Raw genomic sequence first — 14,446 nt, 5'->3', positions numbered from 1 at the left:
TATGTAGTAAAGGCACTGAAGGGTTATAATAAAATATCTGCGGTGTATTTTGTGATTTCTGATATAATTCATTGTAAAAAATATATATTGATAAATAAAATTATTAGACTGTTAAACTTTGTTGTTGTTGTTCTGTTGTATTTGTATTGCATTCAGAGAGAAGCAACACATGTCTGGAGAATCAGACTGTACATGTATGATTATATACTGTAAATTTGACATTTAATGAATAATATATTATAATATATATTAATCTTTGACACATCTCATAGATTTCACAGAAAGGATGTACCACCTCACTTGTTTCACTCTACATGAGACAGGTTTATATTTGTCCCAGTTCTGTGTTTGCTATATAACCACTTGCTTCCTGTCCAATTGTTCCAAGTGATTGAGTCATTTGTTGAACTTTTTAATCAAAATGTACAAAATAATTCTGCACATCCTTTGCATAGCCAGCACATGATTAGCTCTGGCCTTTTATTACCTCAATAATGTCAACTTTTCTTAATCACCAGCAAATAGATCACCCAAACTTGATACAATCCCTTGAAAATAATTTTTTAAAATGTGTGATTTCCTACTGTCCTTTAAAAAAATATTCCAAAGATAACACTCGAGAAGTGTGATGGTTTGTTATTCTGTAAAACACACAAAGAGGAGCAGGGCCGGCCCTGGCAATGTTGGCACCCTAGGCGAGATTTCAAATTGGCGCCCCCCAACAAACACGCAAACTGTCATGCATCCACAATAACTTTTGGACTGTATACAGATGCACACACAGGCAGACAAAATTGTAATTTGATAATTTGTCCAAATTACAATCGCTGACTCCCTTGGGGGTGATTTGCTGGCGCAGGATTTCAATCACCTATTAATTGCAAAATATATTACACTCTGTAAATTTAAATTAATTAAACATAAAAAAATAAAATTTTAATTTAATTAAATGAATAAAAAAAATAAAAAAGCTCTGCGCGCACTTCCTGCGCAATGGGCTTCTGCGCAGGATGTGCGCGCGCAGTTTTTACATTTTTTTTAAATTTGATTTAATTTTAAAAAAAAATGTATATTTAATTTGAAATGGTTATGGTTCATTTTTGTTTTTAAATTTACATATTAGATATTGTTCAATGTATAGGTGGTTGAAGTCCTGCCAACACGACAGCCTGTCAAACTTACCCATGAGTTCGGACCCAGCTCCTGTGTCCACTGGTGTCCTGGTTCCACCCATGGCAGCGTAGTGCCGTGGGGCTGGCTCCTCCCTGCGGAGCGCATTTCTCCGCGCTGGTTCAGGGGTAAATGATGCTGGTCTTCACAGGTGACTGACCTACGCAAGCCTTTAGCCGCCCCCCACCCCCCACAGGAGATTACGTGCTTGTGTGTGTGTGTGTGTTGCCGCGGCGCTTCCCGGTTTCTCCCAGCATTACGCTGCCGGTGCGAACATGGGCGAGGAAACGAGGCGGACCGCTTTTCGCGGCGCTTCTTCCTCCGGTGCGTCACAGGGTTAGAGGATGATGGTGTGACGTTAATATATTGTTTTACATTGCATGTGTCAAGTCATGATAATTCAGTCTCTTGTGCCGCCCTGTCGGCATTTTTCACCCTAGGCAACCGCCTATGTCACCTGTACCATGAGCCGCCTCTGAAGAGGAGCACACAGCTCCACCACCCTCACTCAGCTGACTACAGCACCACTGTCACTGGCTAGGTGTGGGAGGAGCTCTTCACAGCACCCTAAATAACAATGGACCAGATCATAGAGCAAATTCATCCCAAAATACTGAAGGTGTGGAGATTATAAACTAAACGTTCATAATCTCCACACATTTATCCCCCTCCCATCACACACACTTTCGCCCTTGCAAAAATATTGAACTGTTTTCATAGGACGTATTTCTTCAGTGAGTGCAGCCACAGTAATGTGGTGCTGTGTGGTTGATTCTGCTCTTTTCATTTTACTGTTTACTGCTACTGTTTGTGCCCTATATAGTATATTCATGTTTTTTCATCAAACATGATCTATATCTCTTTATTAGTATGGCCTGTCCACACTACTGGGATCTGACACATTTTAGGGTAAATAGGTTAGAATTCATTAAGTTCATTAAGTTCAAATTCAGTAAATAAAGTTATCTAGCTAAGTCCTAAATCCTGTGACATTCATTTTCCTGCATGACTGAATAGCATACTATTGTTGCTAAATGCACACGGAGCAATTCGTAACAGAGTTTGGACTTGTTTCTTTCAGCACTTGAGAGTTAGTCCTGTAGCCACAACCTTTCTAAACCAAAAGAAATGCAGCAGGCTGAATCTCAAGTGTTGACGTTAGCATGGAATCAAATCCCTGTTTCTTAGGGCAAATACATACTACCACAGACTGGACACTTTAAAACAATGAGTAACAGTTAGGGCTTCATCAATTTATTAGATACAGAATTTAATAATCTATTAAAAATAGTAACCAATTCACTTATTTTAGGTTAAAAAAACAGTGCAGTCACAGGTTTCCAGGATCATCCACCAGTCGTATTTAGACTGTTTGTTTTGTTAGATGCACAGTCCAAAATCCAAAGGTATATTTAATTTACAATGATGTTAAATAACCAACACCGACAAATCCTCATTATTTGAGAGACCATAACTTAAGGTTTCTTTTTTTATCTACTTAGAGGTTAAATCATTTATCAGAAATAAGTCTAATTTACTGCTGATTGACTAAATGTTTCAGGACACAACTTTTGTAATGCAGTGTTATGAATATTGATGTGTAAATAACTGAAAAGTCTGTCTGCTGATTTGACTCCCACTAACAACAAGACCCCGAAAAGCAACTGGTGGTTTAGTAACTGACTGGCTCCATAGCAGACAGTGTTGCCTTTATATATCTGGCATGAATATGTATACTGTATATATCTTTATGAATATGTATATTTTTGCCTTCCTGCTTGTTGTTTTATTCAGTGGTAGAGGATGTTCCCAGATCATTTACAAGCAACACTATTCCACACATTATTGAGCACTAACTCTTGTAAACAGATTCCACACAGATATCTCAATTCCATCAACATGACTGATGAGATGAAAAAAAGATTAAAAAACACTAGGAAAAAGAAACTGACATTCTGCAGGAAACAGCTGGAGGACAACATCCACACCTTCCCAAAAAAATCATTTTATTAGAGCAGAATGGTCACATTGTTGTCGCTGTGTGAGTGTGTGTGATGTGTTATGTTGCCCGGAGTCGAGTGTAAATCCACGAAAAGTTGCATAGCCTGCCAACACATTTAAAAACAACAAAAAGTTCTTGTGGTATCATATCAGCCTTTGCACTACACATGATTCACCCTTTCCACAGCGACGTAGTAACTTTTCTTGTCATCCAAACAGTGCCAGCCAATTGGTCCAATCTCACAATCCGCACAGATGAGATACTTAATTCTCCCCACGTCGTTAGTGAAGCCCACGTTCTCAAAAGTGTACATGTCGTCCACTAACCAGTGGGTGGTGAGAGTGTCCCCGTCCACTGAGCCCTCTGTGGTACTGAGGCCACTCTTTTTCCGCATTGAGGGGAGGAACAGCTGGTGGGAGAAAACACAGCCTCTGTTAACATAAAAACACTTAACAGAACTCGAGTGCAGGTGTTCAATTCTTTCGTTTCCTTAGCCCAGTGTGTACATGAGACGTTTCACATGAATCTAAGTATGATACAAATGATTTAGTTGCATATGATCAATCAAGAGAGACAAAACAGTCCACATCAAACTTCCACCTATGTTTGAGCTCTAAAAGGAACCAGTCTATTTGCATGTTTTCACCACTGGTTTTGTTTCCCTGTAATGCAAACTGGAACTCTGCTTCTATCAGACACATTTAATACTAATTATGCAGTACTGTACTGAGCTTGAAGGTCACGGTCTATGTAAGCCCACTGATACAAAGTGACATATAATGATGATGATGATGATGATGATGATGATGATGATGATGATGATGATGATGATACTATGTCAGAACGCATCTGAAATTTGTTTTGTGTCATTTAGCAGCTCCATTTACAACATTGCAGGCAGAAAAAAATCAAGACAAGTAGCAAAAAACTCATACATTTATTATAACATCAATATCCCAAAAAGTAAACATTTAACATTATAAACATTATAAAAGATGACGCTCCTTCAACGTACATTTGATCTGGGATTAAGTTCCATATTTCATTAGCTCACATTATTAAATCGTGGAACCTTGTATCTCCGGTTGGATGGGAAATCTTAGTATGTTACTATGGCAAGCTGATTCATAGATTTTCTCCAGATTTTGGCCTACAATCTTTGAGCAGATTTTAATTTGGCTGAGCAGCTTTGATTTCAAAGTAGTGGACAAACACTCGTACCTTGTACTATTACAGTACTGCAAAACACTCCTAATAACATACGTAAAAAAAACAACAAGAACTTGTCAAAAATACCTCGGGTGGCGGAGGAAATTTATTTTCTTTCTTTCTTTCCATGATAATATATTGTGAATCATGACACCCAAGTATTTATAAGGAGATACTTCATGAGAATCAGAATGTGAGCCTAATAGATTCTCTTCTGTGACCACTGTGTTGATCTGAAGAGCATTATAATCACTCCCTAGGTGCGGACTGAGGTTGTGTGAGTCACTTGATAGGGATACTACGACTGTATCATCAGAATATGTTAGACCATTTTGAGTAAAAAGAGGAGCTGAACAAACACAACCCTGGAGGGGGGGCTCCAACATTGGTCGTGAGGGAAGATGAACAATGAACAACCTGAACAATTCGGACTGTGTTCGTGAGCAAAGAGGCCTAGCGAAGCATACGTGTCACATCATACCTCTTTCTCTGCAAACACAGCCATCCCCGGGCACAGCACTTTGGATCCGCAGCGCTGACACAGCACCGACTTGCTGTTCTTACCGTCCTCGGAGACCAGGTCGGAGCGGTCCGTGCTGTCTGTGGTCTGTTCCGTGTCCTCCATCACTGAGAGCTGACAGACAGAGGAGCACAGAGATGGTGATGCACTACAGACAGTGACTGCTACAGACCGATGAGGAGCACAGACTGAGCGGACATGGAACCCTTGTAGTGCGTAAGTCAATTTAGATATATGACCTAATTTAGTTAAAGTTTCATCTCATTAGCTATTAGCCTGACAGTAGCTCTGAACGCAAGCCCCGCCCCTGTCATTTATGCTAACGTCAATGCTAGCACTGCTTCCTCCTTTTATACAATAAATGGCTTCATTATACAAACATAGACAAGAGTTATGGATACTTGAAAAAGATTCAAACACAACGTACCTATTTGTTGAAGTAAAAACAAGCGGTGGCAACGACAAAACAATGGTACGGTAGAGAGGTTTGCTCAAGCTAATCCAGCATACTAGCTGCTTCTGAAGTGTACCAGGCACTAAATGTTCTCGTCCAGAAACAAAGGCTGTACTTTGGTTCCTGGTTAAAAAGACTCGAGAATCTGAGGTGGACATTGTTTCACTTAATTTCTACATCTGTCGTAAATAAAATATATATTTGATATTATGCCCACAGTTTAAAAAGTTTTTACTTAAACTTTTTAAAATGTTAAATCATATCACTTCCTGATAAATTGCGAATTTTTTACATTACCCAAGTTGAAGATTCAATGAAAGTATCCCGCGTTACAAGTCTTTAACAAAATGTTTAAATTACCACAAAAAAACTGTATCGCTGTATTAGTTCAAGTATGACAAGTAAAAGTGGTCATTAAGCAGCAATATCATATTATTGTTCGTATTTAATTTTTGGATCGCCTTTGCCAATGCAATGCTCTATTAGAATCATTAAACTATTAAAATACACATATGGGAGTGTGGCAGTTAACCAGCTGCTGCTTATCAGTATTTTTTCTGATGAGCACAAATATTTATCATCAATTAACATTGGTAGATGTTGAAGCAGACCTGTATTGAAGCAGATACTGACTGCACTTTTTTACATTGAAGGCTCTAATTACATCAAATTTATACTGATGATCAGGCAATTTGACATAATTATGCCAAAGTTTCTATGATCTTTACCAGCTGTGACCACACCCACACATCTTTCCTGCCACTGCGGCTGCAAATGCTGCATGACAGGGAAATGAAGAGGAGCTGTTGTTTATAAGATTTATATGCTTCAGACTGAACTCTGTAGAGGTCACTTTACTGTTTTAAAGACACCATGCTAACAATAATTGTAGTTATAGAGAAGTTATGAGCATCAGATGACGACTCCTGTGGTCTTCAGTTGCTCGTTGTTTGTGACATTTTAAATTCAAAGATCTTATGTTTCTAAAAATAAATAAGCACACACTGCTGAGAGTAAAAAACTCATCAGCTGCTTGTTTCAAAGGAACCTTTGTATACAAATCACAGACAACTGGAAACCATGTTTGTACATGTGGAAAAAAATTTATTACAATAATTTTCCAAGATTACCATTAATAAATATTTATGTTTACATTTCAGTGAAATGTATGATTTATCACTTTCTACACAGGACAAAACACAAAGTCAAGAATACACGTTGTTTTAGTCTTTGTAATAAAGCTTGAGTAAGTTGATCTAGAAAAAGGAGTCTTAAACAGCAGTTGATACAACCTATCAATGGAGTTGTACGTTCGATGATTTGATTGTATATTTATGGCAAGGAAAACATGAAAAGTCAACATATGGAAATCCTTGAAGCTCCCTTGACAGTTAAGATAGGCCATTTCATTTAAAAACATTTCCCTTGGCCTAAGGCACAGGAATACTAAAAGTTTATATCAATCATACATAACACATTTTAAACCCCATATAGTGATTCAAAGTTTCGAATTTCATGGTATACACCCAGGTGCATTTGATATTTACACCTCTCATTGCATCTGAAATCTAGAAGAAAAATACCTAACCATGAACAAAAAAAGACAGAAAACAAATAAAAGAAGACCGATCCAGATCCATACATTTTGCGCAGCCCATGAACTTTTACTCCAGAAACAAGTTTTTGATAAAAATTACAGTTTGTCATGTTTTAATTCCTTCGCATTTTTTATTTGTTGGGGACTTTTGTCAATTAAAATAACACAACAAATGCAAAACATCTTTTTATGCATTTCAGTATAAAGGTCAAGGAAACTAATCAGCCAATGAATAATTTTGGTCCAAATCAGCCTAACTTAAACCCATGTGTAAGTCATACTCTTCATATATGGGATTTAATCTTTATATACTACTTTCATAATAATGTTTTTTATTTTGTTTCAATGAGATTTTAGAGTAGTAACTGGGTTTTTCGGGTACATTTTGTTTTATTGTAGAGTGGGCAATCGGTGGGTTCGTGGTGGTCCCACAGGTTTTAATGGAAAGCTGTACAGTTAAAGTCAGCACAGAATATCTGGTGACATCCATACACACTATGTATGCATACTTGCATCCTCCTAAAACAAGTGTGTGTGTGTGTAAGCCCTGAAGCACCTAAATGGTCCTGCTCTACAATATACACCTGCCTGGCTCTAACCTGCACGTAAACTAAAAGGGACAAAAAGGGAATAGTTTATAGTTGGTGCTCTATGCTACAGCAAAAGTAATACTCTCTTATACCCCTTGCACAATGGTAACAGACTATGGAGAAGTTGGGCTACTAGAGAGTTTCTAAGAATTGACCAAAAAGTTACAGTAATGTGTTTTTGGTTAAAGTCCTCATTGAAAATGCAGACTTTAAATTTTATAATTATTGAAGAAGTAGTGTCTGTGGGGGGTTCCACTATATCTAATTGGCCAGTTAATGCTACTTTATTGGAGCAGAAAGGAGCCAAACCAGAAAGACAACTAATAACCCAAACAGGATGTTAGCAAATCAGAAGTACAAGGAGCAACAAGTGACTATACTCAATTCCAGCAGCATTTTAAGTGTGTGCGTGTTTGTGTATTGTTTGTGGGGCTATAAAGAAAAGTATGAGTAAGTCACAGCCAGGGCTCTCAGAGTAGAGAGTCATCTGTGCATCCTCCCTCAAGTCCGTAGCGAAACTCCTGCAGGTTTGAAACTCCATAGAAATGAACGAATGCAGCTGCCACGACCAGAACATGAAAAATCTGATGAGAGTGAAACTAGGGGGCGGAGAGAGAAAGAAATACACATACAATAGTAAGATTCTTTACGATGAGCTTCCTGCATGAAACAAAACAATATCCTAAGGTATTTGTGTAACTTATCACCTGAATGTAAAAAGTTCTTATATGCAAACATAGCAAATACCTACCCAAATGTCACACTTGCCAGGGAAGTAGCGCTCAGGGATCCTAGCTGCATACAGACCAGCACCGGTGATGTACATGGCACCCATCAAGTAGAACCAACCCATCTGGCCGACTGTGGTGGCCTTAACAAAGCCCTCCTCGATAGTGAAGTGCATGGTGGGTACAATGCCGCTTAGTCCCAGACCCATGAACACACCTAAAAGAAGCATGGACTTGAGTTTATTGGTGTCATTAAAACCCAGAAAAGATTATTTAAGACATGAAAACAAAGCATGCAAACCACACATTATCAGTCTCTAACCATATCCCTACTTTTTGGTTTAGTCTGCAAGAAAATAATCACATCTGCTCGGGAAAGAAAACCCTGTGACAGATGTGTGGTGGAACCATAAAACACAAACTCAAGCAAACAGCTGCAGGAAATGAAAGAGGAAACAACTTCTTGAAAATGTGGTTATTATCCTCTAGTGGTGAGCACCTGCTCTTGTAGGTCTGTGACGAGGTGTAGAGAAGCGGTCCCACTGGGCAACTACGATGGCAGCAATGCCGAGGACACATACAATGGTGAGGTAGATAAGGCGAGGCTGAGGGGAACAGTAGAACGAGTAGTACAGCCAGGGCACGAAGGAGCCCATGATCAGGAGAGCGATGCCCGAGTAGTCAAGCCTGAAGAAAAGAGGAGAGAAGAAGAACAGCTGCTCAGTGTTTGACTGGATCATCTGCTGGATGCAAATAAAGCAAAGGTTTTCATATGTTTCTATTTATGCTAATTCCTAAGTCTATCTACATTTTATACATCTATACTCTTATGTTCATGTAGGATGAATTGCAAAAAGACACAATTCCATACAGTTATTCTAAGTATTTTTGAGGTTTTAGTTTGTTCAATCATATATGATTTTTCAGCCCAAATGAACTCGATGATACTGAGTAAACAAGTTGCAGCTTCAACCACAGATCAGTATAAATCACTTCACTCATGCTTGAACACAAATAGCAGAGCTGCAGTGTAAAGCGCTGTCAGACTCAAGAGCAGCTCGGGGTTGAGTTTCCAACTCAAGTACATTTAACATAGAGACAGGAGTGATGGAGAGACGCCTGTGTTCTCTCACCTGAATGTTCTTTTTTCAATGTCTTTTTGTTTACGACTTCATCAGTTACACATTGGAGCTACAAACACTTTCTAAAGAAATTGAAAGTCAGGCTGAAAATGTTTCACTTCTCTGGTGAATAATTTGATAGATCTGTAAGAAGATGTATTTGGGAAGTACCAACTTACCAAAATCATCTCAATACAGTTATTTTGAGCTCCTCTCTCACTCACGCTGACTGACGGTCACACACAGCCAGACCAACCACAGGGTACTAAAGGAAGCCTACTATTGCCACTGATAGACTCACCGGTAAAAGCAAATGCTTGTTGGTCAGTCAGTGCTCAGGTGAGCTAAAAAGACAATCTAATTCAGACTAAAATGCAGAAAGATAAAACCTTTAGTCAGTCCTCTCTAATTTCCCTAAACGTAGGAACTCCTTGTTATGACATAATTATATATTTGCTTCCTGAAATCTTTGCATCAGAAGGACAGCCCAGCGGTGGGTTGTTAAAACATTTTTAGGAAGGAAGGTCCAGGTGTGATGCACTGGGGTCGGGGCTCATTCTCAGGCATAGTTTCTGAATTCAGGCTGAGTGCATTTCTGAGTGGATTGAATGTTTTCATACTTTCACAGTAACACCTAGATTTGCAGTATATTTTCAAAAGACATGGATGTCTCACTTTCTAAAATATAGTACATTTAAGGAAAAAGATGGAAACAGATGGATGACATGTGGGATATGAGAAAACACCTCATTTAGAAATAGGATACTGTACATTCTTGAAATAAGTTAAATTCACTGAGACAGATTGTTGTACCATCATATTAGTTTTGACTGAACTATGAACCCTTTAGCTTTGAATTATGACTTTGGGCTTATACACTGAACTGCAGGTTCAATATCATGACAACTAGGGATGAATAACATGAAAACCCAGTTGAAGTAAAATAAGAGAATACAAATGCTTCCTTTGAGACAGTGTGACAGTTAACTTACTTGGAGAAGGTGCGAGACACTTTCTCAGAGTGGCAGTAGACGGTATGAAACAGCCAGGAGAAGCTGAGGCAGAGCACAGCTCCCAAGAAGAACATCCCAAACACCACTTTCTCTTGCAGCGGGGCCATAAAATACATGTTGGGCCGCAGCATGGTTAACGTGCCCAGACAAATGAATAAGATCAGCCCTGAGGGAGAAAACAGATAGAGTTCACTGACAGTCAACAAGAGAAGAGTCCAAGACTTTTCCAGATACAAATTAGATCAAATCAACCTGTCTAGTTGTAAACTACATAAAAAAATGCTGCTCAAAGGCTACACTCAGTAATGTAGTAAAGCCATGTACACTGGGTGCAGCTTGTTATTCTCACCTAACAGGTGAGTCCAGATGTTTCCTGTCTCAGTGTGAATTCTGAAGATACTTCCAAAACAGGCTCGGAAGGAGGGCATTGGGGGTCGGTGTCCATGCAAGAGGTAATCGTTGTCCTTCAGCCACTCTGGCAGGACATGGAAAGGGATGACTCTCCAGCGCCCCTCCCAGACCTGAAAAGCAACAACAGCTTTTCACTAAAACACATGCAAATTCAAAGTCACTGCGAATTTAGAAAAGTTAACCCCTGAGAATTGTTACAAAGATGAAAGTTAAACAGATATAGATTGCATATTGTGCTACGGGCAGTTCTTATACATTTATTATCTCTGCAAAGGAGGTTACATTTTCATCGTGGAGACTGTTGCAATTTAGTGCAGATCCAACAAAAAATCTGGATTTAGAAAATATAAATTGGGTTTCATTAGGGGACAGTTGGGCTTTGGTCGAGGTATACGCCCTTCTGATATATCCTGTTTCTGATGTGGAATATAATATCATGCTAAACTCACATATGACTCACTCAAACTACACAAAGCACTCAGGGTTAATCCCTGATTGTTGCTGTTCATCCAAGTCTGCAACTGAACGTCCATTAACCTCGCCGCTAAACCACAGAGCTGCACACCTGTTAACCTACGAGCTGAGCAGAGGGTTGAGTTTCTGCTCGTTTAATATGGCTGCTGCAATATTTATGCTGCTTCAACCTAAGACTGTGGGCATAGTTGTGTAAGGACATAGGATCTCTTTTCTTAACTATCAATATCTACGACGCAGTAGGTTTATAACAGAGTAAAAAGCCATGTTATTAAAGAAAACCTACTGTTGTTGTTTTTACATTACAGCTAAGAATTGTAAGTATTGAATTTCTCCAAAGCCCAGGTTGGAAACAATGTGTTGACCTGTTCACACCAACCTCAATCCCAGGTCCCAGTTTCTGTATAAACCTTGACTATCATTGTGGGAAAGTAAAACCTGGACGGGAGCTGTAATCAAAAGCAATACTGTTACAAATTCAACATGTATTCAGTTTAACAGACATTGGTACCTTGTGTACAAACTCTTCCATCTTCTCCATGGCGTGGTGAGCCTGGAGAGGTAAAGTCATGACCTCTTCCACCTCATCATCCTCCTCCTCTTCCTCATCAGCAAGCATCGCGGCTCCCTTCGAAAGAGACCGCAAAAGAAAGTTGAAGCTACTGAGCAGAAAAGTTTCTGGGTGTGTTATTCAGCTGCTTTTACGTACCTCTTGGTGGGCGCCTTTAGATGCTGCATGGCGCCCCCCTCCTTCCTCCAGCAGTGGCCCCAGCTCCATCAGCTCCACATCTGGGACATGGCAGTCCTCAGAGATACGGCAGTCTGCATCACTTGCAGACCCGTTTCGGGCGGCCATAGGGAGACTGCCAGATGATCCACTCACAATCTATGTATTCGGCTTCAGACGGTATACTTCAATTTCCTCCTGAGCAAGAAGCACAGTCAAATTCACTGATTAATTTGACATTAGTATTCAGTTTCTCTCGATAAACTCTGCACTGCACAAAACGGCAAATATAGACATGAACCTAGAAAGAAAACAAATGCAGTGAGTAAACAAACTGTTGCAATAAACAAACAAAATAAATCTACGTGCAGATCAGGCTATTGTTGTGTTTTGTGCCAGGTCACGAGCAAAGCCTCCATTATATTTAATACTTTTCTTTGTATTGATATTGATGTAAACTATACTGGACTTTCAGACCACTTCCTTTAAATTGTTCTATTATAAGGGAGAGACAGAACCTGAGCAGAGGTATGCACTCTACTGAATACCATTCTAGTACAATGACTGAATTTTTAGTAACAAATTTACATTAACAAACTTAATTCCTTACTCTCTTAACATTAAACTCTCCCACAATGTTATATTTTGTTGGTGGGAAAATAATGTACTGAGAGCTGCTTAACCTAAGTCCAGAAGATCACTTCTTTATCACTGACAGATTAATAACAGCCATTAAATAACTTAGCATTTCCTGGTACCACTATCTGCATCAGATGCTATTTACATGGACTTAATAACCTGTAGTTATTGACTTCATTACTGTTAATACATTGTTAATTAACACTTTTCAGACCAGATTAAAATCATTAATAACAACAACTTTGTATGCTGGAGTCCTCGTCCAGTATAACACTGGACGTCTCTTACATGGTACCATGTTTCTCACTTTCTGATAAGCTGTAACATATGTTACTAAACCATTAATATAGGGTAATGCATTTGTCAATTTGTAATAAGTCGTTTAAAAAATGAAACCACATTAAGCAATTAACATTAACAAAGGTTCACAAAATAAGTCACGGTGGAGAAAAGGAGGGTATTGGTAGACATAACATCCACTATACTGTGTTTTTAAGCTGCTACCATGTGGCGGACAGTATGTGGTGCCATCCTTTGAAAACAAACTGGGTTCATACACGATTTGCCCCTGCCAGTATTAACCCTCAGTGTGAGATAAGACAGCACTTTACTATGGTATCATGAATTGGTCTCTGATTTGGTTGAGTTTCCTCATAGTGGTGGATTATGTCCTTTTCTTCGTATAGTTGTTTGTCTGTCTGGTGTAAGCTGTAAGCGGTATGGCACATCAATGATTTCCTCAAGGATCACTATCTATCAAATAATAAATCTATACATCTTTTTGGGTCCAGATGTCCTGCAGCCGTTGACCCAATGGCGAGTGGTTCCACCGGACATCGGACGTTTCTCCAACTGGAATTTTTTAGCTAAAATACGGACGTGTCCTGCAGGGGGGGGGATATTTCACCGCCTGGCCAGCTCAAAGTAGCTCGTTTAGAACTGATGTGACTCTGAAAAGCATTGCTCAGTGATTTATTAACCCGCAACACAGCCATTAGTTTAGGGCTCTGAACCCTTGATACGTGGACGGTGCTCTTTAAACGCGGTCCTGATGTAAAATGGCTGGTGAATCTCATCGTTGGCTCTCGATCACCACAACAGAAGAGAGAAGCTGCTGCTGCTCTCCTTGAAAACGCATCGGCTCGACGGAAGTTAGCAGCGTTGCGTGCAGACAGTCCTGGCACAAAGCAGACCCTCGACCCGGAGCAACACAAACAAAACCCTGCCGCACGGATGTGTCGGTCCGCAGCGTCGCGGGCAACACGGAGAAAATACACGTAAACATCCGCAACACACAATCTAAATCCACGGTGTAGGTTCGACTGCACAACATAGGAACTGGATGTACACGAAGCAGACACACAAACAACACACACAATCCGTCTGTGAGTCAGCTGTCCATGGGGCAGTGCTAGCGTTACCTCGGAGCTAGCGCCGAGCAGCCGCGACGATCTTCTGTGAATTCACCTGAACCGACACGGATTTTATTTCCTCCAAGACGACAACTAACGCTGATGTTTTAAAACCCGCTGTTCCGACATCTGCTGCTACCGTTTCAACGAGAGGAAAAGAGTTACCTGACAAGGTGGCGTTCGGACCAGGAAGGTGAATTATTTATCTACATGCGAAACACAATCCTTTCCGGAAGTCGTGAGCTCTTCCGCAAACCTAATCCCCCTACTTCTTTTCAGAATAAAAGCAGTCGTCAACGCCTGCAAAACACCTCAAATGTCTTTGTGTTGTTTTCTTTAAAATTTGCCTTTTTTTAACGGCAATTTTACGCATTTGAAA

At 39.7% G+C, this 14,446-nt stretch overlaps 2 protein-coding genes across 2 annotated transcripts; both read right to left on the bottom strand.

Moving 5' to 3' along the window:
• Nucleotides 1–3,155: 3,155 nt before the first annotated feature.
• rabif (RAB interacting factor) lies at nt 3,156–5,426 on the bottom strand. The gene is made up of 3 exons (XM_061070067.1): nt 5,329–5,426; nt 4,863–5,015; nt 3,156–3,581 (listed from the first exon to the last, which is right to left on the bottom strand). Exons 2-3 carry the CDS (start codon nt 5,004–5,006, stop codon nt 3,333–3,335), a joined length of 393 nt encoding a protein of 130 aa, XP_060926050.1. The 5' UTR covers nt 5,007–5,015; nt 5,329–5,426; the 3' UTR covers nt 3,156–3,332.
• A 1,012-nt stretch (nt 5,427–6,438) lies between these two features.
• adipor1a (adiponectin receptor 1a) lies at nt 6,439–14,298 on the bottom strand. Its single transcript, XM_061070066.1, has 8 exons — nt 14,233–14,298; nt 11,999–12,214; nt 11,801–11,917; nt 10,754–10,925; nt 10,384–10,570; nt 8,770–8,957; nt 8,294–8,487; nt 6,439–8,141 (listed from the first exon to the last, which is right to left on the bottom strand). The coding sequence occupies exons 2-8, from the start codon at nt 12,143–12,145 to the stop codon at nt 8,013–8,015; spliced, it is 1,134 nt and encodes a 377-aa protein (XP_060926049.1). The 5' UTR covers nt 12,146–12,214; nt 14,233–14,298; the 3' UTR covers nt 6,439–8,012.
• Between the last annotated feature and the right edge of the window lie 148 nt (nt 14,299–14,446).

Source organism: Limanda limanda, chromosome 4 (assembly GCF_963576545.1).
Source record: "Limanda limanda chromosome 4, fLimLim1.1, whole genome shotgun sequence".
Lineage (NCBI taxonomy): Eukaryota > Metazoa > Chordata > Actinopteri > Pleuronectiformes > Pleuronectidae > Limanda > Limanda limanda.
The sequence above is the reverse complement of the archived record's forward strand: the minus strand, read 5'-3'. Positions and strand labels throughout refer to the sequence as shown.